This window comes from Somniosus microcephalus, chromosome 25, assembly GCF_052327205.1.
Source record: "Somniosus microcephalus isolate GS21.2 chromosome 25, FLI_Smic_1.0, whole genome shotgun sequence".
Classification (NCBI taxonomy): Eukaryota; Metazoa; Chordata; class Chondrichthyes; order Squaliformes; family Somniosidae; genus Somniosus; species Somniosus microcephalus.
In genome coordinates, this window is record NC_141011.1 from 34030676 (window position 1) to 34058430 (window position 27755).

Here is a 27755-nt window from a genome sequence, read left to right on the forward strand (position 1 = left end):
GTGCGGACGCGGATGGGCGGGAGGAGCCGGGCCTGTCCACTAGGCCGCGCTGTCGAGTTTGACATCTCTCGGTTTTCCCACATCCATGAGCCGGTGAGAGAGACGGAAGGCGGGTGGTAGCGGGTTTGCCGCCGGGTTTCTGACCCCCGATGGCGGAGACGAAGATAATTTACCACATGGATGAGGAGGAGACGCCGTACTTGGTGAAAGTGGCGGTGCCGCCGGACCGGGTCACTCTTGGCCACTTCAAGCAGGTTCTCAACAACAGGCCGAGCAGTAGCTTCAAATTCTTCTTCAAGTCCATGGACCTTGACTTCGGGTGAGTTCCGAGACCGGGCCCGGCAAACCCTGCCCCCCGGGTCACGGTCGGCCGCTTGCCTCAGGCGGATTCGGAGTCCGGTGGGGGCCGCTTGTGTTGCCAGGGGGACGCGGACGGGCCGCGGCTTCCGCCCGGCTCCCTGCACCGCGCCCGGGGCTCCCAAGGATTGTAGCCCGGGGACTGGAGGGTGAAATGGGGGCGATTTGTTCAAAGCCAGGGCCGTGTGTGTGAATGTAACCGGTCTGTGTTCGGGGCGGTGCTCACTATTTGTTGTGAGGTGCTCACTATGATTACTCATTATTAGCTGTGAAGTGCTCACTACGGGTGTTCACTATTTATTTTGAAGTGCTCACTACGGTTGCTCACTTCGTTGTGAGGTGCTCAATATTTGTTGTAAGGTGCTCACTATGGGTGTTCACTATTTGTTGTGAGGCACTCACTATTTGTTGTGGGGTGCTCACTATTTGTTGTTCCCGATGGTGGGGGAGTCCAGAACCAGGGGTCACAGTCTAAGGATCAGGGGTAAACCATTTAGGACAGAGATGAGGAGAAATTTCTTCACCCAGAGAGTGGTGAACCTGTGGAATTCTCTACCACAGAAGGCAGTTGAGGCCAATTCATTCATTAAATATATTCAACAAGGAGTTAGATATATTTCTTAAGGCTAAAGGGATCAAGGGATATGGGGAGAAAGCAGGGACAGGGTACTGAGTTTGGATGATCAGCCATGATCTCATTGAATGGCGGAGCAGGCTCGAGGGGCCGAATGGCCTACTCCTATCTTCGATGTTTCTATTGGTCAGGACACCAAGGAGACTCCCCTGCTCTTCTTTGAAATAGTGCCACGGGATCTTTTACATCCACCTGAGAGAGCAGACAGGGCTTCGGTTTAACGTCTCATCCGAAATACGGCACCTCCAACAGTGCAGCACTCCTTCCATACTGCACTGGGAATGTCAGCCTGAATTATGGGGCTCGCGTCTATGGAATGGGACTTGAACCATCACTTCTGACTCAAAGGTGAGTGTGGTACCCACTGAGCCACAACCTTCTTTGTACGCTATCTATGGCATTAATGTCCTTTATATTATGGGGCCTCAAAACTGCACACACAGTCTCTAACTGTGGCCTAAGCAATGCTTTGTACAAATTTATAATTTCTTCTTTACTCTTATACACTCTGCCCCATTTTTAAAACCCATTTATAATACCTGCACACACTCTTTCTGGGATTCTGTATTTAAACCCCAGGTCTCTCTGTTCGTCCACACCCTTCAGTGTCTTTCCATTGAGTGTTTACTTTCCTTCCTTGTTTTTCCTCCCAAAATGCTCTTTTCTGCATTAAATTACATCCTCCTCCTCCTGCCTGCCTAGTCCAATAAACTTCCTTTGTCCTTGCTGTTGGCCAATCTTGCTACTTTTGTCAGCAAACTTCAAAGTAATTCATTGTAGATGAGCTTTGTGAGGTTACTGAGAGGCAGGATTGCATCTTGACAGGTTTGGTAACCAACGCTATAGACTCTTAAATCACCTGGCTAGATACAAAATGATACCAGAATTGAGAGGTTATACCTATCGGGAAAGATTTAACAGGCTTGGGGCTCTTTTTCTCTAGAAAAGAGTAGACTGAGGGATGACCTGATAGAGGTTTTCAAGATTATGAAAGGGTTTGAAAGGGTAGATGTAGAGAAAATGTTTCCACTTGTGGGTGAGACCAGAACTAGGGGTCATAAATATAAGATGGTCACTAATAAATCCAATAGGGAATTCAAGAGAAACTTCTTTGCCCAAAGAGTGGTGAGAATGTGGAACACTCTACCACGTGGAGTGGGTGAGGTGAATAGCATCGATGCATTCAAGGGGAAGCTAGATAAACACATGAGGGAGAAAGGAATAGAAGGATATGTTGCCAGCGCATTTCACACCTAATCTAGAGCCGTCTTTTGTCTCCACTAGTCCTATCACCATCTCGTCTCGTTTTGAATGCCTCTTAATGTCTCTTCACTTCTCTTTTGTTCTCTCCCAGCCCCCATACTGGCCTTTTAATCTATTTCATTTCCTGTGCTTCTTCAGTCTTGATAAAGGGTTTACCCGAAACGTTGACTCTATTTTCTCTCCATGGATGTTGCCTGGCCTGCTGAGTTTTTCCAGCATTTTCTGTTGTTATTTCGGATTTCCAGCATCTGCAGTATTTTGCTATCATAGACGGATATGTTGATCGGGTTAGATGAAGAGGGGTGGGAGGAGGGTCGTCTGGAGCATAAACACTGACATGGACCTGTTGGGCTGTAAATACTTTGTAACCATGTAATTTGCTAATATAATCAAGCAAACTTGGGAATAAGTAGCGACAGAGAGAGAGAAAATAGAAGATAGAAATAAGGAAATAATATGCAGGGTGTCTGGGATCAGGGTCTAGATTCGCTCGACCCCAATCCTTTTAAACAGTGCTGCTCTACGTACAGCTGGTCTCAGGATGAGGTGTGGAATCAGATCAGGTGAAGAGACACTTTGTTCACTAGGAGTGATCATTATTGGATAATAATGGGAAATGCTCATCCAATCATAATCAAATGTAATATATTTACTGCTCCAACATGTTACACAAAGAAAATTCCGACTACAGTCAGAGTAGGTGTACTTAAATTGGGATCAAGTTAATCACTTGTTTGAATAACAGTACACTGTATGTTACTATAAATCAGAATTTACAGCACAGTAGAGGCCATTTGGCCCATCATGTCTGTGCTAATGCTTGATCTTCAACTATCTAATCCCATTTCATAGAATCATAGAATAGTACAGCAGAGAAGGAAGCCATTCGGCCATCGAGTCTGCTGGCTCTTTCGAAGAGCAATCCAGTTAGCCCCACTCGTTCCTCATATCCCTGCAGTTTTTTCTCCTTCAAGTATTTACTGCCCTTTCCTTGTATCCTTTTTATATTCTGCTTTCTCAAATACTTATCCAATTCCCTTTTTAAATGATGTTCGAGAATCTTCTATGACAGCCACTTGGAACCCTGCCTTTGACACGCCCTTTACTTCTAGCAGAAGTATTTAACCTTCACATTATTCATAGAGTCATAACGGCACAGAAGGAGGCTATTCGGCCCATCGAGTCCATGCCGGCTCTCTGTAGAGCAACCCAATCAGTCCCATTACCCCGCTCTATCCCCGTGGCCCTGCAAGTTTATTTCCCTCAAGTGCCTATCCAGTCTCCCCTTGAAAATACTGAGTGTGTTCGCTTCCACCACTTCCGTTGGCAGCGAATTCCAGGTCCTCATCACTCGCTGCGTAAATTTTTTTTTCTCACATCCCCCCTGTATCTCTTGCCCAAAACCTTAAATCTGTGTCCCCTAGTCCTCATACCATCAACTAGTGGGAACAGCCTTTCCCCGTCTAGCCTATCCAAACCCGTCATAGTCTTGTACACCTCTATCAAATCACCCCTCAACCTCCTTTGCTCTAATGAAAACAAATCCAGCTTCTCCAACCTGTCCTTGTAGCGAAGATCCCCCATCCCCGGAACCATTCTGGTAACCTATGCACATTAACTCCCAGGTCCCTCTGTCTCTGCACGCTCTTTAAAACTGTGCCATTAAGTGTATATTGCCTCTCCCTGTTCCTTCTGCCAAAATGCATCATCTCACACTTCTCTATTAAATTCCATCTGCCACTTGTCTGCCCATTTTGCTAGCCTTTCCATGTCTTGTTGCAGTCGATTGATATCATCATCACTGTTACCACACCCCCAAGTTTTGGTGTCATCGACAAATTTAGAAATTCTACTCTGTATTCCAATATCCAGGTAATTTTTATATATATAATCAAAAAAAGCAGTGGCCCCAGCACTGACCCTTGGGGAACACCACTGTCTATCATCCTCCAGTCTGAAAAACAACCATTTACCACAACTCATATAATAGCAAAATACTGCGGATGCTGGAAATCTGAAATAACAACAGAAAATGCTGGAAATACTCAGCAGGCCAGGCAGCATCCGTGGAGAGAGAAACAGAGTTAACGTTTCAGGTCTGGGACCCTTCATCAGAACTGGAAAAAGCTGGAGATGTAACCGATATTAAGCAGGTTCAGAGACAGGTGGGGTGGGTTTAGGAGGGGAGGAAGGAATAGAAAGAACACCCTGTACTTTTGTAAGAGGCAGGAAAGATAAAATGTTGCAAATGGGAATGGCAAAAATCATACTGCATGAAAAATGGGGGCAGGGATAATTACCTGAAATTGTTGAACTCTATGTTGAGTCCGGAAGGCTGTAAAGTGCCTAATCGAAAGATGAGGTGCTGTTCCTCGAGCTTACGTTGAGCTTCATTGGAACAATGCAAGTGGCCGAGGACAGAGAGATCAGAGTGGGAGTGAAGCAGTGAATTAAAGTGACAGGCGACCGGAAGCTCAGGGTCACCCTTACGGACTGAACGGAGGTGTTCCGCAAAGCGGTCGCCCAATCTGCGTTTGGTCTCCCCAATGTAGAGGAGACCACGTCGTGAGCAGCGAATACAGTATACTAGATTGCAAGAAGTACAAGTAAATCGCTGTTTCACCTGGAAGGGGTGTTTGGGGCCCTGGACAGTGGGAAAGGAGGAGGTAAAAGGGCATGTGTTGCATCTCCTGCGCTTGCACGGGAAGGTGCCAGGTGAAGGAGAAGGGCTGTTGGGGGTGATTGAGGAGTATGATTTTTGGCCATTCCCATTTGCAACATTTTATCTTTCCTGCCTCTTACAAAAGTACAGGGTGTTCTTTCTATTCCTTCCTCCCCTCCTAAACCCACCCCCCCTGTCTCTGCACCTGCTTAATATCGGTTACATCTCCAGCTTTTTCCAGTTCTGATGAAGGGTCCCAGACCTGAAACGTTAACTCTGTTTCTCTCTCCACGGATGCTGCCTGGCCTGCTGAGTATTTCCAGCATTTTCTGTTATTTACCACCACTCGCTGTTTTCTGTCCTTAAGCCAATTCCTTATCGAAGCTGCCACTGACCCACCTATTCCATGAGCCTCAATTTTGTTAACCAGCCTTCTATGTGGTACTTTGTCAAATGCTTTCTGAAAATCCATGTAGACAACATCCATTGCATTCCCTTCATCAATCCTCTGTTACTTCATCAAAAAATTCAATTAGATTAGTCAAACACGATTGGCCTTTTACAAACCCGTGTTGGCTCTCCTTAATTAGCCTAAACCTCCCAAAATGCCTGTTAATTTTTTCCTTGATTATTGTTTCTAAAACTTTACCCACCACTGATGTTAAACTGACATCTCATATTTAAATAGCTCATGCTGCTGGTCTGCTGTCTGATCTACCTTTCTTTTCCACATTATTGATCTGGACCAGGTCCCATTGGAATTGGCTGTTTTCCAGTCCCAACACCTTTTATCTGGGACTCCTCATCCTCTATCTGTTTTCAGTGTAACCCTTGTTGGAATATGGTCAATATTTCCCAAGTTCCTGCACCTTCAGGTCACTCACTGGTCCTGCTTCATTAACCAGAATTCACATTATGACCACAAATGTTGCCGTATCCCAGTCTACCCTAGGATTGTTCATACCCCGCCTTATTACACTTTTTTCAAACCTGCCAACAAATCGCATCCTCAATTTCTTTCCCATTGTTGGTCAGTCTACAATGTACTTTCAATCAATGTTTCCTATAAGCTGCGCTTTGTTCTGCACGGCCTGTTTCTTTTAATGCACGGTCCTTTAAATTTCTGCGCATGCGCAGTATTTACAATGTGAAAGCTGGAGTGTGGCCTGCGGGGGACCTTTCCCGTCACTGCGCGGCCTGCGGGGGACCTTTCCCGTCACTGCGCGGCCTGCGGGGGACCTTTCCCGTCACTGCGCGGCCTGCGGGGGACCTTTCCCGTCACTGCGCGGCCTGCGGGGGACCTTTCCCGTCACTGCGCGGCCTGCGGGGGACCTTTCCCGTCACTGCGCGGCCTGCGGGGGACCTTTCCCGTCACTGCGCGGCCTGCGGGGGACCTTTCCCGTCACTGCGCGGCCTGCGGGGGACCTTTGCCGTCACTGCGCGGCCTGCGGGGGACCTTTGCCGTCACTGCGCGGCCTGCGGGGGACCTTTGCCGTCACTGCGCGGCCTGCGGGGGACCTTTGCCGTCACTGCGCGGCCTGCGGGGGACCTTTGCCGTCACTGCGCGGCCTGCGGGGGACCTTTGCCGTCACTGCGCGGCCTGCGGGGGACCTTTGCCGTCACTGCGCGGCCTGCGGGGGACCTTTGCCGTCACTGCGCGGCCTGCGGGGGACCTTTGCCGTCACTGCGCGGCCTGCGGGGGACCTTTGCCGTCACTGCGCGGCCTGCGGGGGACCTTTGCCGTCACTGCGCGGCCTGCGGGCCGCGCAGCTCGGAGGGAACATTGCTCTCAATACAGTAACAGATCCAGCCAGACAGACTCTGTGTGACCACCACTATTAACAAACCCTTTCAAGGCTGTAATTAATGAATAAGACAACCCCTTCTCCAGTTTTCCTTCTCTGTCTCGCTTCGAGACGTTATAGCCAGGAATATTTCATTGCCAATCTTGTCCTGGCTGAAGCCAAGTTTCCTTCAAGACCCTACCATCATGTCCCTTCATTCTAATTAGTGCCTGTATTCACCAACGCAGCAACCCTGACCCATTCATACTCCTCCAATATCTTTTTACTTATTTATTTTTTTCCTTATACTGACTATCCTTTTTCTTTTTCTGACTATCCATTTTCTTAATCTCATTCCTAATCACCCTACAGTATGTCTCTCCACAACCTTTTCTTTAGATGAATTTGCCCTTCCACTGTATTTATTCTTCTGAGTCCGATCCCAGCTGATCTGTTGTGCACATTGCAGTGGAGCAGGAGTGCTGGCTGATGTTTGCTCTTGGTATGATGAGGGGGAGCTGAGCCCAGACCGTCTTTAAACCTGGGACCTTTCCGTCTGTAGGGCTCAGTCACATTCTGTCTTTACCCCACTGAGGCATGGGTGGAAACGATATTCAGTGCTGTTAATGGAGAGCGCACACTCGCAGAAGGGCTGGGAACAGAGCCAGATTGCGTGAAGGCCGTTTCACACCATCAGCCACTCTTTGCTGGGTCTTAAATCTTTCAGTACGTAAGTCATGGTCACTGACGCGATGGTGGCCAGGGCACCAGTAGAAGTTGGAAAAACTTACATGTCAGCAAGGATTGGGGGAAAAGATCAGCAGCAAGATTTGAGAAATCGGATGAAGTGCGAGCACCTGTCCTTTACACAGCTCGCCGGTGTTATTTAAGTTTCATTTCTCAAAGGTATTGGCTTTTAAAATTGTCCAATATTCTCATTGATATTTATAATAATATTTATTAATGTCCTAGTTGGTTTATTGAATAAAAGGAGTTTCCATTTGAAGATTGTTTCCAAATTTGAGAATCTTTTCTTTAACGGTATGTGGAAAGGTCTGCTGGGTTCTGTCCCTCTGAGCAGCCTTCAGAGTACATTGCATGGGACAAGTCTTCAACAACAGCACCTTGCATTTATATAGCGCCTTTAACATAGTAAAATGTCCCCAGGTACTTCACAAGAGCGTTATCGGACAACATTTTACACCGAGCCACATGAGATATTAAGACAGATGACCGAAAGCTTGGTCAAAGCGATAGGCTTTAAGGAGCATCTTAAAGGAGGGGAGAGCGGCGGAGAGGTTTAAGGAGGGAATTCCCGAGCTTAGGGCCTAGGCAGCTGAAGGCTGCCAATGGTGGAACGATTCAAATCAGGGATGGACATGAGTCCAGAATTGGAGGACCACAGAGATGTTGGAGTGTTGTAGAGCTGGGGGAGGTTAGAGATGGGGAAGGGTGAGGCCATGTTGGGATTTGAACACAAGGATGAGAATTTAAAATTCGAGGTGTTGCCAGACCAGGAGCCAATGTAGGTCGGTGAGCACAGGGGTGATGGGGGAATGGGACTTGGTTCAAATCATAATTTGTCGAACTTTTGACACATACCTACAGCAACGATGGATTAAAAGGTGCCGTAATTTGGGGAAACAGCCCCCTGATACAAATGAAGCCATCCTGCCTCCTCTACCTCCCTCCCCACGATGAAGATCAGCCGTACAGTTGCTGACTTGTGCTGTCTGTTGCACAGTATGGGGCTGGCACCAGTGCTTGTGATTTATAATTTATAAGTTGAGAGTTTGCAGCGGCAGTGAGGGAGGCATCTGCAAGTTGTAAATAATATATAATTATATTCTTAGTTTGTCAGATAAAACATGGAGAGTAAGGTGGTGCCACAAATAGTGGCCGTTCCCATCGGGCTGCACGGGAAGCTCTAATTTGGTGCTTATTATCTGATGTCTTTGTCTCCAATCGGCAGTGCCATGTACCACATACCTCGCACTGCTCATTGGTTGCTTCAGTAACCATTCTTCATATGTGAGCCTAGTCAGTGTGTGTCGACAGGCTGGTGACTGTGGCGGGATCACGCCTGTGGGCAACACTCTGTGTGTTCTGTAGGAAACACTCTGTTGCCTGTGCATTATATTGTGATAAAGCTTTGGTCTGTGCATTGTTATCCTGTAGGCAACACCCTGTGTGCGGCCTGTGCATTATCTTAAGTATTGGCCTGTGTGTGCCCTGTATGTTATCTTGTGAGTAACACTCTGACCTATGTGATGTTATCCTGTGCGGTAACACCCTGGGCCAGAAATTCGGGTCCCCACGGGTGAGTACGCGCTGGGTACTCACGCGCAGGGCCAACGAAAGTGCCGGTTTATTGCATGCACTGCGCATGCGCTGGAAACCGGAACTTCCGTTCCCTTGAAGGAAGGGGTTCACAGGTCGAACGCGTGCACCGGAGAGGCAGCGCGTACGCCTGGAACTTCCTTTTTATTTACAGGTTTCTCCGGGAGGGTAAGTCTCCAGCAGCTGCGCGTTTAAAAAGCAGTCGCAAGGCCTGCTTTTAACAAGGTAAGTGGTGAATTAAGTAAAATTAAAACATTTTTCCCACAGGTTTATTATTTTTAAATACTTTAAAGAAAGGTAAGTTTATTTTTAGCTCCATTAAAAACTGTAATTTTTTCAAAAATTTAAATTATTGTTTAAAATAGTTATTTTATGTAATTTATAGTTATTTTAAAAATGTGATGTTTTAAAAAAAAATTATTTGAAGTTTTAGTTTGGTTTTGGGGCCAATCTATTCATAGATTTGACAGGTCGTCCTGTCAAATCTATGAATAGAGATTCCCTGCTCTGATTGGCTCTCCATGGCCCACGTGATCCCAGGGGACGCTTCGAACTAACTGCGCCCCTGGGATACGCAAGCACTGCGCGCCCGCAGCTGGAGCAGGCCCAGGATCGGAATCCCACGCGGGCCCACAGCTCAACGGCAGGTGCGCAAGGTAAGTGCAGGTCGGGGGCTTGCACCCGCGGGAAGCCTCCGACCCGAATTTCTGGCCCCCTGTGTTTGGCCTGTGCAGTAACAACAACTTGTATTTATATACCGCCTTTAATGTAGTAAAATGTCCCAAGGCGCTGCACAGGAGTATTTTAAGACACAAAATTTGACACCGATCCACATAAGGATAAATTAGGGCAGGTGACCAAAAGCTTGGTCAAAGAGGTAGGTTTTAAGGAGCGTCTTAAAGGAGGATAGAGAGGCGGAGAGGTTTAGGCAGGGAATTCCAGAGCTTAGGGCCCTGGCAACAGAAGGCACGACCACCAAAGGTTGAGCGATTATAATCCGGGATGCTCAAGAGGGCAGAATTAGAGGAGCGCAGATATCTCGGGGTGGGGGGGTGGGGGGCAGAAGGAGATTACAGAGATAGGGAGGGGCGAGGCCATGGAAGGATTTGAAAACAAGGATGAGAATTTTGAAATCAAGGCGCTGCTTAACCGGGAGCCAATGTAGGTCAGCGAGCACAGGGGTGATGGGTGAACGGGACTTGGTGTGAGTTAGGACACGGGCAGCCAAGTTTTGGATCACCTCAAGTTTACGTAGGGTGGAATGTGGGGGGTCAGCCAGGAGTGCATTGGAATAGTCAAGTCTAGAGGTAACAAAGGCATGGATGAGGGTTTCAGCAGCGGAAGAGCTGAGGCAAGGGCGGAGACGGGCGATGTTACGGGGGTGGAAGTAGGCGGTCTTTGTTATGCTGCGGATATGTGGTCGGAAGCTCATTTCAGGGTCAAATTTGACACCAAGGGTGCGATCAGTGTCGTTCGGCCTCAGACAGATGTTAGGGAGAGGGATGGAGTCCGTGGCTAGGGAACGGAGTTTGTGGCGGGGACTGAAAACAGTAGCTTCGATTTTCCCAATATTTAATTGGAGAAAATTTTTGCTCAACCAGAACTGTATGTCGGACAAGCAGTCTGACAATTTAGACACCGTGGAGGAGTCAAGAGAAGTGGTAGTGAGGAAGAGCTGGGTGTTGTCAGTGTACACGTGGAAGCTGAAGCTGTTTTTTCGGATGATGTCACCAAGGGGCAACATGTAGATGAGCAATAGAAGGGGGCCAAGGATAGATCCTTGGGGGACACCAGAGGTAACAGTGCGGGAGCGGGAAGAGAAGACATTGCAGGTGATTCTCTGGTTATGATTAGATAGATAAGAATGGAACCAGGCGAGTGCAGTCTCACTCAGCTGTGTTTGGCCTGTGTGGTAACTTGTGCAGATAAACATTTTCAAAAGAAGGTCACAGCGGGTACTGTAGACCTGGGCTGGTAATTGCACTCACTGACCCACCTCCAAACTAAAACCCCTCTTCAGCTCATGAGTAACATCAGATCCAGGGGCTTGTCTTTTCCTTGTCCTGTTGCAGTTTTCCCCAACTTTTCGCTCCAGGCTGGTACCTAGCTCTGTCTGGTTACTGGTGTTCAGTTGAAGAACTGTCCTATGGAGAATCCTCTCACTCCCTCAACGACAGCTTGCGTTTGTACAGCACCGTCCTGTAGGGCAACAGTTGGGGAGGACAACTGCAAGCATGGGTGAATGGGATGGTGGGGTACAGGACACCCGATCAAAGAGAGGGTTTTTAAAAGGCTTTGGAATGAAATGCAAAAGTTTCAGAGGTGGGGATTGGCCACTGATGGGGGGGGCACGGGGATTGGCTACTGATAGGGAGGGGGGGGGGGCGGGGATTGGCCACTGATGGGGTGGGGAGGGGATTGGCCACTGATTTGCCGGGGGGGGGGGTGGGGGGATTGGCCTCTGCCTCTGGTTGGTACCATGGATTAGTCACTGGTGGGAAAGGAGGGCATGAGCAGCAACAAATCGTCCGATTGGCTAGTGCAGTTGGAGCCAATTGGTCAGGTTGGAAGGTACAAGGCTGCCGTGTGACTTGAAATTGACTGCATGGGATAATGGGGGCAGTGAAGCTGCTCCATGGCGCTCTGGTGAGGGTATTGGGAGTGCCCAGAGGGCATCGGCTCCAAATTTTCGAGTAACTGAAGGGTGTGCAGGGTGTAGAGGGCAGGTCAGTGATGACAGCAATTGAGAAGTCTCAGTTGGTGAAGGCAGCATCTAACTGTCATACAGCCCAGGGTTGGTCATTGCTCCTTGCTGTTTTCATGTTGTTTAAAACTGGAGGTGAAGAGGGCATGAATAGTTTCACAATGAAGCTGTGTTCTAATTGTTTCAGATTCATTTCCTCCAGTTAAAATTCAAGAACCAGCTTCCTGTGAATGAAAATCTAATTGATGGATCACACTGGGAAGGGCCGAGTGCTGGTGCAGGGGATGCGGAGTGGCCAGGGAGCCATTACATCAGCACACAAATGCATTCTGGTCACTGAAAATGGAGCATTTACAGCAGCTGTTGGGGGGGAAGTGGTGTTTCAGTGAGTGTAAGCACCAGAATCTATTCTAAATTAATGTATGCAGCAAAATGATATATGTGCACAAGAAAATAAGTCCTTTGTAACCATAACGATGGAGAAAAGCTTCCTGAAGAAAGATCTTGGCAGGGATCAGAATACTATGGCCACAGAATCAATTATAGATGATATTTAATGTAAAAAGAGTGCTGGCAGCAGCTGCCCAGACTGGAGGTTGGAGGGACAGCACTGTATTGATCTCTGCCTTCAATTTGCTATTCCACCTGGTCTTCTGCCTCCCCCTGGTCTTGCTTGTTTGTGTTGGGGTGTGTTTCATGATCCTGTCCTGGGTGAGGTTTGGGCGCACGGAATGTCGTGCTGGGCTTGGGGTTAGGTGGATGAATTTTCTCTCCTCTTCTGGCACTTGGCCCTAGTGGCCCTTCTTCACGTGTGAATCTAGATAGTGCGTCATCGGGCTATTCAACTGGGTAGGGCATCATACCCTGACTGGATTCAGCATTTTAAATACCCTCCTTAGCTCACAGGGAACCTTTAATTAGATTCCAGCCTCCTATTTTCCTATCAGATGATAGCCTGCTTGCCTTGACCTTCTCTCCACCTTTTCATTATTCTAAGGACCCACATAATGTGTTCTCCCTGCCTTCTGTTCTCCAACTCGCAATTGTCTGCCACTAACATTCTTACACATACCTTTGCAGCTCAGGTTATAAAAATACTCCCAATTAACAACAGAAAATGCTGGAAAAACTCAGCAGGTCAGGCAACATCCGTGGAGAGAAATTTGAGTTGACGTTTCGGGTCGAACCCTTCTTCAAAACTCCCAATGTTTGTTTTTAAAGATGCAAACCACACTTTCACTGACCACTCCTGTCCAATTGTACTCTCTGGTGCTCAGAAACAGCTCGTAAAGCTTACAGCGAAAGGAGTTGCAACCGCAGTTCAGATGGCTGAAACTTCATCCAACTTTTAAAAAAATGTTAGAGTAAACTCCCCCTCTTCCTTTTCTCCTTCGATCTCGTAGGACTGTGTAACTGAGAGAGCAACAACAACAATTTGCATTTACATAGCGCCTTCGATGGAGTAAAATGTTCCAAGGCGCTTCAAAGGAGCAATTATCATACACAATTTGACACCAAGCCACTTAGAGATATTAGGACAGGAAGCTTGGGCAAAGAAGTAGGTTTTAAGACGCGTCTTAAAGGAGGAAAGGCAGAAAGGTGTAGAGAGGGAATTCCAGAGCTTGGGGCCTCGGCAGCTGAAGGCACGGCCTCCAATGGTGGAGTGATGAAAATCGGAGATGCGCTGAGCTCTCGGTGGGTTGTAGAGCTGGAGGAGGTTACAGAGATAGGGAGGGGCGAGGCCATGGAGCGATTTGAAAACTAGGATGAGAATTTTAAATTCGAGGTGCTGCCGGACCGGGAGCCAACGTAGATCACCGAGCTCAGGGCAGGTGTCTGCCAGTCCCACTCGGAGACGTCCATCTGAAGGAGCATGAGTGGGGTGTGGAGACAACATGCAGAATTTCGAAGAATGAGAGGGGATCTCATTGAAACTTATAAAATTCTAACAGGACTGGACAGACTAGATGCAGGAAGGATGTTCCTGATGGTCGGGGAGTCCAGAATCAGGGGTCACAGTCTAAGGATAAGGGGCAAGCCATTTAGGACAGAGATGAGGAGGAATTTCTTCACCCAGAGAGTGGTGAACCTGTGGAATTCTCTACCACAGAAGGCAGTAGAGGCCAGTTCATTAAATATATTCAAGAAGGAGTTAGATATATTTCTTAAGACTAAAGGGATCAAGAGATATGGAGAGAAGGCAGGGACAGGGTACTGAATTTGGATGATCAGCCATGATCTCATTAAATGGCAGAACAGGCTCGAGGGGCCGAATGGCCTACTCCTGCTCCTATCTTCTATGTTTCTCCCTCGATGTGGCTGTCACTGGCCAACCTCGCACAGCAACATACATACTGAAAGTGAATGTACAGGTGCAGCAAGCCATTAGGAAGGCAAATGGTATGCTGGCCTTCATTACAAGAGGATTTGAGTACAGGAGTAAAGAAGTCTTACTCCAATTATATAAGGCCTTGGTGAGACCACACCTGAAGTATTGTGCACAATTTTGGTCTCCTTACCTAAGGAAGGATATATTTGCCATAGAGGGAGTGCAACGAAGGTTCACGAGATTGATTCCTAGGATGGCAGGACTGTCGTATGAGAAGAGGTTGAGTAAACTAGGCCTGTATTCTCTTGAATTCAGAAGAATGAGAGGGGATCTCATTGAAGCATACAGAATTATTACAGGGCTTGATAGGGTGGATGCTGGGAGAATGTTTCCCTTAGCTGGGGAGTCTAGAACCAGGGGCCTCAGGATAAGGGGTAGGCCATTCAGGACTGAGATGGGATAGAAATTTCTTCACACAGAGGGTGGTGAATCTTTGGAATTCTCTACCACAGAGGGCTGTGGAGGCTGAGTTATTGGGTATATTCAAAACAGAAGTCGATAGATTTCCGACTAGTAAAGGCATCAAGGGATATGGCGATAGGGCCGGTGAATGGAGTTGAGGCAGAAGATCAGCCATGATCTCATTGAATGGCGGAGCAGGCTCGAAGGGCCGAATGGCCTACTCCTGCTCCTATTTCTTATGTTCCTATGTAACACAATGGATCAGGTCCCCCTCAGAGCAGGGATCGATCCCACATTCCCAAACAGCAGGGCAGAATGCAAGTAAAGATGCAGAAACCCGAAATAAAAACAGCAAATTCTAGCAATACACAGCAGCTCTATCAGCATGTGGAAAGAGAAAAGGCCGGTTAATGTTTCAGGCCTGGCCTCTTCGGGCGGCTCGAGGAGAAGGCCCACCACCATCTGCTCGAGCAACTAGAGATGGCCAATAAATGCTGCCTTGTCCGCGACATCCAAATAAATAAATCCATTTTAAAACTGCGGCACAAAACTGAATTCCAGCGAGCCTCACACTGTTCTTTTAACAACAGTGTTTCGGCAAAGTGTAAATTGGTGATCTTCATGTGAAAGATTTAAAATGTGGAGACGGCAGAGATTGAGGAAAAAACTGCAGATTGGCCCGGATGATGTCAGCCGAGCTGGATCTGCATATTTGAAGAGGACCCTGCTGGCTTGGGGGCACATATCGTGCTGCCTGCAATGAAATTTGCAGTCTGTCAGATCAGATGGGGAAAGAAGTGGTCAGGTACAACTCCAACCATGGGAGGGTTTCCTTTCCATCTCCTTTAACTTCAGTTTTCCTAGGGTTCCTTGATGCCATACTTTGTCAAACACTCTCTTGATCGAGGGCAGCTACTCTCGCCTCTCCTCTGGCATTTAGCTCTTGCGCCCATGTGTGGATGAGGATACTTCTGCCACGTGGTACTGTCGTGAACGGCAAGGTCAGCTTGAGCTCAGTAACTTGGCCCCAGCTACCTCTCCGCATGCACTCAGCCCTCTGCCCGTCTAACTGTCCACATGCTGCCGGTTTGTACAGTGCACCTCCACCCTGTGCTGTGTTAAGACTGCATATATTGCCTTGTGTTGTATTACGTGCTGTGGGAGATTTGCAAGCTGGAAATGCCTAGAAGCTGTGGAGGGGCAGAACTGAATGGATCAGATGAAAATAGTGGTGTGTGACGGGAGCAGGTTGTGTGTCTCTTGTGTGTTGGTCCTTTACACAGAGCTGTTGTGACATACTGCCTATGTTGATGGTGATTGATTAAAGCTATAAAGGGAGTTCGCTGCAGATACTCCATAACACAATCTCTTTAAACCCATTACCAAGAATGAGTGATTGTGGTCTGTGTGCTCGCATTGATTTATCTTTTAAATGTTCTGTATGCATAACCTTGGCAATGGAGCCCATGTATTACCAGCAGCCTAACATGGGGAGGACGATGGAGTGCGGAAAAGGGGCTCCTGCAAAATGCGGCAGTAAATTTACCCAATCTATGGAGCCTGTCAGTATCTCACAAGCTCGTAACCAGCTCAATTTATGTGCTGTGTTGATGGATGGAGTGAGCAAGGGTGGAGGGGCTTGGAGACAAGCTCATGGAGCAGGAGGGGGAGATAGGTGGGGGTGGAAGGAGTGGCCAGCTAGATCCGGCCAGTTAGATCCCACCAGTGCATCAAGCAATCCATGCATCTACCATCACTATTCAATTGTCTGGAGCACAAGGGTCCCCAGCTTGCCTCACACCCTGCTTTAGAGGATATGAAAGATGCGACTTGCACCCCCCCCCCTCCCCCAACCGTTGCCCAGTGGCTGAAGTAAGAATTAAAAGGTGACCATCTGTGGAAGGCCAGGATGTCTTGCTTCCATCTACTGAGCTCTGCACTCAATACAGAGTGGGGGTGGAAAGGGAGCTCGCAGTGTCATTCTCGAGGGCTTTCACTTTCTTTTAAACTGGGTGTGTTCCCTGCGTGGTTACAGATTCACTGCAGTGCACAGCAGAGCCCATACACACGCGCACAACCCTTCACACCATCTGTTGTGGCACTGAGCCACACACCAGGACAGTCCCACCTTGCATTCCTAGTCTGTGCTGAGTTAACTGATCTCAGCTGGGATTGTAATAAGGGCTACAATTGACCTCTGCCCTAGGTTAGGGAGGGGAATTAACCAGCCAGGGTTACTGCTCTTGATCACTGACCCTTGCCGGAAAGTGTGAGCATGTGATTGTCAAGTGCACGCAGACTGACCGCTCCAGGGGCAAACAGCCCACTATCCCTTACTGTCTAGACTCAGACCAAGAATGGCCATGTGGGTTAGTAATGGAGGCCGGCTGTACCCCAACAAGAATCAGCACCTTCAGGGGAGGAGGGGACCTGAACCCCAGTGAGAGTCAGCACTTTTAGGGGGGGAAGAGGAGGAAATAGTGTTTTCTTTTCTGATGGTGGTGCACTGGAACCCTCCGAGTGAGCACAACATTCCCTTTACACAGTCATTCCTGTTAAACAACTTGCAGCTAACCCTGGCATTGGAGCATGTGGGCAATGAGTCAGTGCCTGAGCAAACATTCCCTGTTAATACAAGCTTTTCCATGTACTGCCATGCACTAATGAGCAGAGTGGATTGGGCAGGGTCCAACCCTCTTGCTGCCTCAGACTGTTTGGTGGCCGATCCTTTCTTACTCTATAAATACAGCTCGGTGTATCTAAATGGATTTACACTTCTATCTCACACTTCCTGATCACAAACCTCATTCCTCACACATCCCCAATGTTGGCCGATCTGTGTTAACCTGTTTCTCCTCTTTACCACACTTATATACGTAGTTGAGGCGGACAGTGGCTTGAAGGACGCGTGTTATATCCAGGGAGATGGACAGTTTGCAGCATTAAGGGAGCGAGCTCTCCAGCTCCAAAGCTGCTGTGCTGTCACAGTATCCAGCACACTGTCTAACTAAAGCTCCACATTAACACTGACCCTGACCTGCTGTAACACATCACTCGCAAGCCAGTTATTTATGTTGCAGACTGAGGCGCATTCGCACACCATCACCTGCAAGTTCCCCTCCCAGTTACACATCATCTTGACTTGGAAATATATTGCCATTCCTTCATCGTCGCTGGGTCAAAATCCTGGAACTCGCTCCCTAACAGCACTATGGTAGTACCTTCGCCACACGGACTGCAGCGATTCAAGAAGGCGGCTCACCACCACCACCTTCTCGAGGGCAATTAGGGATGGGCAATAAATGCTGGCATTGCCAGCGACGCCCACGTCCCAGGAACGAACAGAGAGTGGGGATCCGAGGAGCGTCTTAAAGGAGGATAGAGAGGCGAGAGGTTTAGGGAGAGAATTCCAGAGCTTGGGGCCTTGACAACAGAAGGCATGGTCACCAATGGTTAAGTGATTATAATCAGGGATGCTTAAGCAGGCAGAATTAGAGGAGCGCCGATATCTTGGGGGTGGGGCTGGAGGAGATTACAGAGATAGGGAGCGGCGAGGCCTTGGAGGGATTTGAAAACAAGGATGAGAATTTTGAAATCGAGGCGTTGCTTAATTGGGAGCCAATGTAGGTCAGCGAGCACAGGAGATGGGCGAACGGGACTTGGTGCGAGTTAGGACACGGGCAGCTGAGTTTTGGATGACCCCAAGTTTACGAATGCGGGAGGCCAGCCAGGAGTGCGTTGGAATAGTTATGTCTAGAGGTAACAAAGGCATGGATGAGGGTTTCAGCAGTGGATGATCTGAGGTAGGGGCGGAGACGGCGATGTTACGGAGATGGAAATAGGTGATCTTAGTTATACCGCGGATATGTGGTTGGTAGCTCATTTCAGGGTCAAATATGACACCAAGGTTGCGAACAGTGTGGTTCAGCCTTAGACAGATGTTAGGGAGAGGGATGGAGTCCGTGGCTAGGGAACGGAGTTTGTGGTGGGGACCGAAAACAGTCTTCCCAATATTTAAATGGTCTAATTGTCAGAATTTGCAGATAATGGTAGGTTAACACTTTGGGCCCATTTGCTGAATAAAGTCCTTCCCCTCCAAACTAAGGATGATTTGTGCTGTGGGCCCGTCGCTAGACATTGCAGCAGATTTAATTCATGTAGGAACCCTGCCCAACAGAGAGACGACCGTGTCATGTATGTGGGTTGAATCGCACGGATTGAGAGGATAGTGCTATAACCCTCAGCTCCTGTGACTCGGTGTTTAACTGACTACCCTGCCTGAGCATTTTATGGGGTTGCATGTGTTTGACTTATTGTGATTATCAGCAGTCACCCCATTACAGTGGAGCTCATCTCCATACAACCCGGCCCAAGATCCTGCTGTGTTTCACGGGACTGCCGATAATTAGCAGCCGCAAACCTGAAGGGATTAGGAGAGCTGAACAAGGGCGAGGCGAAGAATGAGAGTTTATAGAAGCTGCTGGAAGTTCTGATTTTCCTGGGCTGACCTTTAGAGTTTGAATCAGTTCCCATTCGGAGGAAAGGTCAGTATTCTGACTGCAGACTTTTGTGAAGCAAACCATTTTTATAAAAAAAAATAGTTGCTTGGCTAATTATATCAACATGAAGCTACATCTTATTAGATTACTGTGTGTGCTTAACATGCATTCTCCCAGATTATGTGCACCCCGGGTTTCAGTTGAAAGCACAGACAGACCCCTACTGTCAGACAGGCAGCTTCAAAACAATTTCCCCTCCAGTTTTCTGTCCTCCTCCCATGGGTGGGGTTCGTAGCCGAAGCCTGGTTCTGTCCTCACCCAGGTTGCACTTTCCAGTGAGATCAGGAGCGACAACCATGCCTGAATTAATATTTAGCCCCTCCCGAGCCCAGGAGTACTGGGGCTGTCTATATTGCCCCCTTCTACTGCCCCACCTGCGATCTAAAAACTCAGTGCTCACTGCAAATCAAATCTGGGACTTTGTGGCCTGTCTAGCCCACTGCCTTGAGCTACTGAATCGGTGCAGTGTTCGCACTGTCTCATCTCTGCTGTAAAAGCAGTCATTCTGGGTTTCAGTGGAAGGTGTCCAGATACAGTAAACAAATCGCTACAAAGTTATCAAAAAGTTATTATGTTGGCCTTTATCGCGAAGGGGCTGGAATACAAAGGGGAGGAAGTGATGCTTCATGTACAGAGCCTTGGTCAGACCCCATCTGGAGCACTGCGTTCAGTTTTGGGCACCAAACCCCAATCACCAGAGATCCTTGAGGGTAACGGTGAGCAACAACAGTTCCCAAGCACGGTAAGTATTTTTACGTGCAGGAGTTAGGTGTTCCCTGTGGGTTTCAGTGAGCTGCTCAGTGGGTAACGCTGCCTTTAACTTGCTTAAGGAGGAAAACAAAAGACTGTTGTATTCTGGTCACAAAAGCTCAGCATGAAGCGCCCACATGCAAATTGTTTAAATTGTCAGTGTTCTGGACCGAGAGGAGAGTGTCAGAGCCCGTCCAACCCCGGCCCTGGGCAAATCTGCTGGACTGTAGAGAAAGGAATTAACGTGATGTTTGCAATGTGAATAGATCTGCCACAACTAAAACAAACTGCCCATTAAAATGCTGGACGGCAGGGGTGTGGCAGTATTTTTGGGAGGGGAGAGGGGGTGGAGGGGGAGAGAAGGGTGCATATGGCTTTCCAGCAAAAAAATGAGAGTTTAAAATTGTGCGGCTCTCAGTTGGCAGTTGGCTTCCTGTGCCGACGCTCTGGGTTCCTTTCAGAAGGGAGTGTGGTACATCTGTCTGCACCCTACCCCTCCGCACTGCCATGTCAGCCCGATAACTACAGAGATTTCAGCACAATTTTAATAAGCCCGATAAGTGACTTCCTGTTCTCAAGATGAAGCCTGCACCAGTGGGTGAGTCTATGAACACCGTACTGTCAAGTCACTGGGGTACCAGTGGAACCTAATGGGTGAGACTGTGAGCTCTGTACTGTCAGTCACTGGGGTACTGGGGAACCTAATGGGTGAGACGGAGAGCTCCGTACTGTCAGTCACTGGGGCACCAGAACATAAGAAATAGGAGTAGGCCATACGGCCCCTCGAGCCTGCTCCACCATTCAATAAGATCATGGCTGATCATCGACCTCAACTCCACTTTCCCGCCCGATTTCCATATCCCTTGATTCCCTTAGAGTCCAAAAATCTATCGATCTCAGCCTTAAATATACTCAATGACTGAGCATCCACAACCCTGAGAATTCCAAAGATTCATAACCCACTGAGTGAAGAAATTTCTCCTCATCTCAGTCCTAAATGGCCGACCCCTTATCCTGAGACTATGCCCCTAGTTCTAGACACTTCAGCCAAGGGAAACAGCCTCTCACCATCTATCCTGTCAAGCCTTCTCAGAATCTTATATGTTTCAATGAGATCACCTCTCATTCTTCTAAACTCGAGGGATAGGCTCATTTTACTCAATCTCTCCTCGTAGGACAACCCTCTCATCCCAGGAATCAATATAGTGAACCTTTGTTGCACCCTCTCTACGGCAAGTATATTCTTCCGTAGGTACGGAGACCAAAACTGTACACAGTACTCCAGATGGGGTCTCGCCAAGGCCCTGTACAATTGCAGCAAGACTCCCTTACTCTTACTCCAACCCCCTTGTAATAAAGGCCAACATGCCATTTGCCTTCCTAATTGCTTGCTGTACCTGAATGTTAACTTTCTGTGTTTCGTGTACAAGGACTCCCAAATCCCTCTGAACACCAACAATTAATAGTTTCTCACCATTTAAAAAATATTCTGTTTTTCTATTCCTCCTACCAAAGTGAATAACCACACATTTCCCCACATTACACTCCACCTGCCACCTTCTTGCCCACTCACTTAATCTGTCACTCTGCACAATGCTCCCAGCAGCCTTGCAGTTGAGGGTGTGAAATGTGCAGAGAGATGCGGGTTCTTGTGCCCAGAGCTGTGCGACACACACAGTACAGTACGGGCAGCTGCTTGCTGACAAATGACATGTGGAGCTAATTAGTACTGTTGCAGGCAAGGTATCTGGGCCCTTGTTGGAGTCCATCTCCAATCATCACCAGGAAGACACTGTTAATTGAATTAAGGAGTGGAATTGTAACACCCAACATTGATGCAACTGGGATCTACTTTTCAGCTGCCATCCCCTGGCCTCTGGCCTGCGTTATAAATGTAAGCGGTGCCCTGGTTAATGCTGCCATTACTTTCCATTGCAGGGTTGTGAAGGAAGAGATTTCAGATGACAATGCCAAGTTACCGTGCTTCAATGGGAGAGTGGTCTCATGGGTAAGTGATATCGATGAGGACACAGACCGTGGGATGGGGAGGGAGCGACGCATCCCTGGGTTTGAACTGTTACCCCAACGGAGGGTCCAAGTCACGTCCTGGACTCCTAATGTGCCTGAAGACGGTTTTATTAAAGTCAGAAACAAAAGAAGATGCTAGAAACACTCAGCAAGTCAGACAGCACCAGTGCTGAACAGAGCAGCTAATGTCTCGGGTGTGGGCCCTTAGTTTGAGAGGAGCAACAATGAAAAGACACTGATGGGTGTGGGCGAACAGAGAGATCTGGGGTTCGAATACAGAACCCGCGGAAAGTGTGCGTGCAGTTGGATAAAGCTACGAAAAGGACAGCACTTCTTTTGGGTTTTATGAATGGGGCATAGAGTACAAGAGTAAATAAGTAATAATTAGAGACTGTGCAGTTTTGGGCTCCCCATTATAGAAAGGACATTAAAGCTACAGAGCGTAGATTCTCCAGGATGATGCCCGGAATGGGAAACTATGGGGTCATTTTAACCTAACCGCCTGGCGGGAAACTGACCAGTTTGACTCCCCGCCTGGTTTTACTATGCTTGGAAAGTAAGATTGGGTGTAAAACAGGCGGCTGAATTGATTCTGCCAGTATCCCACTGGGTGGATTAGGTTCAAATTCCCCCACAAGTCATGAGGAGAGACTTCAGATACTGTAACTATTTCCACTGGAACAGAGAAGGGTAAGAAGAGATTTTAAATTGTGAAGGATTGCGATAGAATGATAACGGACAGACTGGTTGGGGTATCAGTGACAAAGGATCATCAATTTAGGGAGTGAGGAGAGACAGGTTTGGAGAAATTTCATGTTGTTGAGCATAGAATACTTTGCCCCAGGGTGAGGTTGAGGTAGAGACCATTGAGTCTTTTAAAGGAAAATAAAGCTTTGAGCGGAGGAAGATACAGAGCTATGGGGAGAGAGCAGGACTTCGTTTTGGATTGATGCAGTGCTATGGGACAAGAGTGAGGCAGTGGGATTAGTTTTGGATTGATGCTCGGTTATAGGGAGAGGGTGAGGCAGTGAGATTCATTTTGGATTGATACAGCACAGTAGGGAGAGAGTGGGGCAGTGGGATTTGTTTTGGTTGACGTGGGGCATCCCAGATATTTAGTGTAAGATACACTGTTGGGGAGGGTTTGCAGTATAAGATTTTTCTTAATAACAGAAAATGCTGGAAAAACTCAGCAGGTCAGGCAACATCCGTGGAGAGAAATTTGAGTTGACGTTTCGGGTCGAACCCTTCTTCAAAACTGGAAAGATTTTTCTTACGAGTTCCTGTATTTCTTGTTCTGTTTGAAGGAGGATGAGAGACTGTGTGCTAGGTAATAAGAGAGTTGGACAAGAAGGGGAGAAAATTGGGAAGGATCATTAGCGATGAGACATCTGTTTCACTGAAAGCACTCAATGCAGGTAGTGCCAATCATTAGTCTGTACGCACTAGAGGTTGACTTATGAGGAAAGGTTGAGTAGGTTGGGCCTCTACTCATTGGAATTCAGAAGAATGAGAGGCGATCTTATTGAAACATATAAGATTGTGAGGGGGCTTGATCGGGTGGATGTGGGGAGGATGTTTCCACTGATCGGTGAGACTAGAACTAGGGGGCATAATCTTAGAATAAGGGGCTGCCGTTTCAAAACTGAGATGAGGAGAAACTTCTTTACTCAGAGGGTAGTGAATCTATGGAATTTGCTACCTCAGAGAGCTGCGACATTAAATAAATTTAAAACGGAGATAGACAGTTTCCTAGCTGATAAGGGAATTAGGGGTTATGGGGAGCGGGCAGGGAAGTGGACATGAGTCTAGGTTCGGATCAGCCATGATTCTATTGAATGGCAGAGCAGGCCCGAGGGGCCGTGTGGCCTACTCCTGCTCCTCCTACTTATGTTCTTATGTAGAGCTGTTGAGCTCTTCAGTCCTCCTATCCTCTCCCTCCCACCACCCCAATCCAAAGAGACTGCCCTCATATATTAGCACTGGTTGGGGATTGAGCAGGGGTGGGGGTACTTCAATTGTATTGCTCTGACTGTATGTTAGAAAGCAGTAAAACTGACAGGATCTGTAACCAGTGTATTAATTTACTGTGTGTTAACTGCGTTAGCAGATTGGATGTGAGCTTTGCTGCTCCCCCGAGGCATCAGGATTGTTGCAGTAACGATCCCCACAGGAGTGGAGTGATATTGAGTGGGATTGGGCGCAGGCTCGTGTGGAGCATAAACGCTGGTTTAGAACACTTGGGCCGAATGGCCTATTTCTGTGCTGTAGACTCGATGTAATGTAATTACTCACACAGACTAACTGTGATAGAGGGCACTGAAGATCTTTGTGTGGTGAGCTTTGTGGAACATCAAACAAGGAAGTCTGTGTCTCCATTTACTATCACATCAAGAAGCATAGAATGGGAGGTAATGAGAGATGAGCTGTTTGCTCAAGACTTTGAGTAGTTTCAGAAACATAGAAGATAGGAGTAGGCCATTCGGCCCCTCGAGCCTATTCCACCATTTAATGAGATCATGGCTGATCATCCAAATTCAGTACCCTGTCCTTGCTTTCTCCCCATATTCCTTGATCCCTTTAGCCATAAGAAATATATCTAACTACTTCTTGAATATGTTTAATGAATTGGCCTCAACTGCCTTCTGTGGTAGAGAATTCCACAGGTTCACCACTCTCTGGGTGAAGAAATTCCTCCTCATCTCTGTCCTAAATGGCTTACCCCTTATCCTTAGACTGTGACCCCTGGTTCTGGACTCCCCCGCCATCGGGAACAGCCTTCCTGCATCTAGTCTGTCTAGTCCTGTTAGAATTTTATAAATTTCAATGAGATCCCCTCTCATTCTTCTAAACTCTAGCAAATATAAGCCTAATCGACTCAATCTCTCTTCATACGTCATTCCTGCCATCCCAGGTATCAGAAGAAACCTGGCCTGAGAGAAATCCAGAGCAAAACCTCTGGTTTGCCTCAGAGCACTGCAACGGGGCAAAGCTAAGGGTCCAGACATTGATGCCTTGCAGAGTGGCTGATTTCTTTAGTTACTGCTTCACTAATGGCTCCTGGATAACTAGTTACTGCTTCATTAGTTGAACTAGTTTACCAGTGAAACAGTAGGTAATCATCCCAGTTCAGCTAGTGAAACGGTAACTAGTTGCACTGTGTGGTAAACCACTGTTGTTAGTATTGTTGTTCACCACTGTTGTTAGTACTGTTGTTCACTGTTATTCACTCTTGCATATTGTTGTACTTGTCTGTGCATGCCTCAGCTGACTCCGCCCCTGGCTCCACCCTCATGGCTGGGTATAAAGGTCGCTGCTCGGCAGCCCCCGGCCCTTTTGGATACCAGGCAACCACAAGAGGCATGCTCTGTTCTTTGGTAATAAAAGCCTGTTTATTACTTTCTCAACTTCCAGTCTTTTGTAGCAATTGATAGTGCATCAATTTTATTACCAAAGTTAAATGTTGGCTGCGAATGCTGATCAACCGATGGCGCAAAACGCTGAGCAGCAGGCGCTGCTGCGAGCCCTCAGACCAATATGCCTGGACCTAGACCCCCAAGAAGCGGGTTCGTCGACTAAATTCGCACAATGGCTGCGTTGCTTTGAGGCGTATCTGGAAGCCTCGACCGTGACTCTTGATGAAAATAAACTGAAAATCCTGGCCTCGAAGGTGAGCCACCAAGTCTATACTTTAATCCAAGATGCGACGACCTACACGGCGGCTATCGACCTACTGAAAGGGCAGTATGCACGCCCGGTTAACACGGTCTATGCCAGGCACCTTTTAAGATCTCGCAGACAGCAGCCCGGGGAATCGGTGGAGGCCTTCCTACGGGCACTGCGGGTACTCGGACGCGGCTGCGACTGCAAGGAAGTATCGGCCGCGGCACATGCGGAGGGACTGATACGAGACGCTTTCGTTGCGGGTCTAAGGTCCGACTACTCCCGGCAGAGGCTGCTGGAGAAGGGTGAAATAGACCTGACAAAGGCAGTGTCCCTCGCGCTCTCGCTCGACGCGGCCCACAGAAATATGGACGCTTTCTCCCCTAATCGCCCCGCGCCGTGGACGCCGCAATCTTGGGCCATGGGACCGCCACCTCCGACTGCTGCAGCGATGTCCAAGGCACAAAAATGCTATTTTTGTGGCCAAGCTAAACACCCTAGAGCACGCTGCCCCGCGAAGAATGCTACCTGCTCCGGCTGCGGGAAGAAAGGTCACTACGTTAGCGCCTGCAAAGGGAAGACCGCTAACGCCAGCAGCGCCGCGTGCGAACCGTGGGCGCAGCCATCTTGCCCGCCATCTTGGGCTCCCCCAGCCGCGTGGGGATCGGGACCGTGGGCGCCGCCATTTTGTCCGCCATCTTGGACGCCTCCGACTTCGGTTACGGGGGACCCGGACTCCACCACCGCCTCATCGGACGACCGCATCGATGCGCTTGAACATACGCTGGCTTCCGTGACGCTGGATCAATCTCTCCCGCATCAACTGTCCAGGTCCATGAGGGACATTACGGTAAACGGCCGCGCCACTACCTGCCTTTTTGACAGCGGGAGCACGGAGAGTTTTATACACCCCGACACGGTGCGCAGTTACTCTCTCCCGGTCCTGCCGACGCGTCATCGCATCTCTATGGCTTCCAAAGCCCAGTCAGCGGAAGTCGGCGGCTACTGTATGGTGACTCTTTCAGTGCGGGGTACTGAATACAAAAATGTTAAACTTCTGGTCCTGCCCGATCTCTGCGCTGCCGTCCTACTGGGGTTGGATTTTCAGTGCCACCTTAAGAGTGTCACTTTAGCGTACGGTGGACCCCTCCCCCCTCTCACGGTCTGCAGCCAGCAGTTTTTAAATCGCCCGCCGCGCGCCATTTGCAGCCTCTCCACCCTTAAAGTCTCCCCCCCCCCCCCCCCTCCTTGTTCGCTAACCTCACCCGCGACTGTAAGCCCATCGCTACCAAAAGTAGGCGTTACAGTGCCGGGGATAGGGGTTTCATTAAATCCGAGGTAGCGAGACTCCTGAAGGAAGGGATTATCGAGAGCAGCAATAGCCCATGGCGAGCACAAGTGGTGGTGGTGAAGACTGGTGGAAAACAGCGCCTAGTTATTGACTACAGCCAGACGATCAATCGCTACACCCAGTTGGATGCATACCCACTCCCCCGCATATCTGACATGGTCAATCAGATAGCACAATACCAGGTGTTCTCGACGATTGATCTGAAGTCAGCATACCACCAGCTCCCCATCAGGGCTGAGGACCGCCAGTACACAGCTTTTGAAGCTGACGGTCGGCTCTATCACTTTCTCAGAGTTCCCTTCGGCATCACCAACGGAGTTTCTGTCTTCCAACGGGAGATGGACCGGATGGTTGACCAGAACGCGCTCCAGGCCACTTTCCCATATCTAGACAACGTCACCATCTGCGGCAACGACCAGCAGGACCACGACGTTAATCTAGGGAAATTCCTCCGGACGGCCCAGCGGCTGAATCTCACATACAACAAAGACAAATGTATGTTTCGTACTAAGCGCCTTGCTATTCTTGGCTGCGTAGTGGAGAACAGAGTCATCGGCCCAGACCCCGATAGAATGCGCCCTCTTATGGAGCTCCCCCTCCCCCACTGCCAGAAAGCACTGAAGAGATGCCTGGGGTTTTTCTCTTACTATGCTCAGTGGGTGCCCAACTATGCGGATAAAGCCCGACCCCTCATCAAGTCCGCCTCCTTCCCCCTGACAGCAGAGGCCTGTGCAGCCTTCACTCTCATAAAAAGCGATATTGCGAAGGCCACAATGCACGCTGTGGATGAGTCCCTCCCTTTTCAAGTGGAGAGCGACGCATCCGACTTTGCCCTAGCTGCAACCCTTAACCAGGCGGGGAGACCCGTG

The 27755-nt window shown here is 48.5% G+C and overlaps 1 protein-coding gene across 1 annotated transcript; it reads left to right on the forward strand.

Moving 5' to 3' along the window:
* LOC147100672 (segment polarity protein dishevelled homolog DVL-1-like) lies at nucleotides 1-27755 on the forward strand. Its single transcript, XM_085967170.1, has 3 exons — nucleotides 1-319; nucleotides 21783-21852; nucleotides 25287-27755. The coding sequence occupies exons 1-3, from the start codon at nucleotides 150-152 to the stop codon at nucleotides 25350-25352; spliced, it is 306 nt and encodes a 101-aa protein (XP_085823296.1). The 5' UTR covers nucleotides 1-149; the 3' UTR covers nucleotides 25353-27755.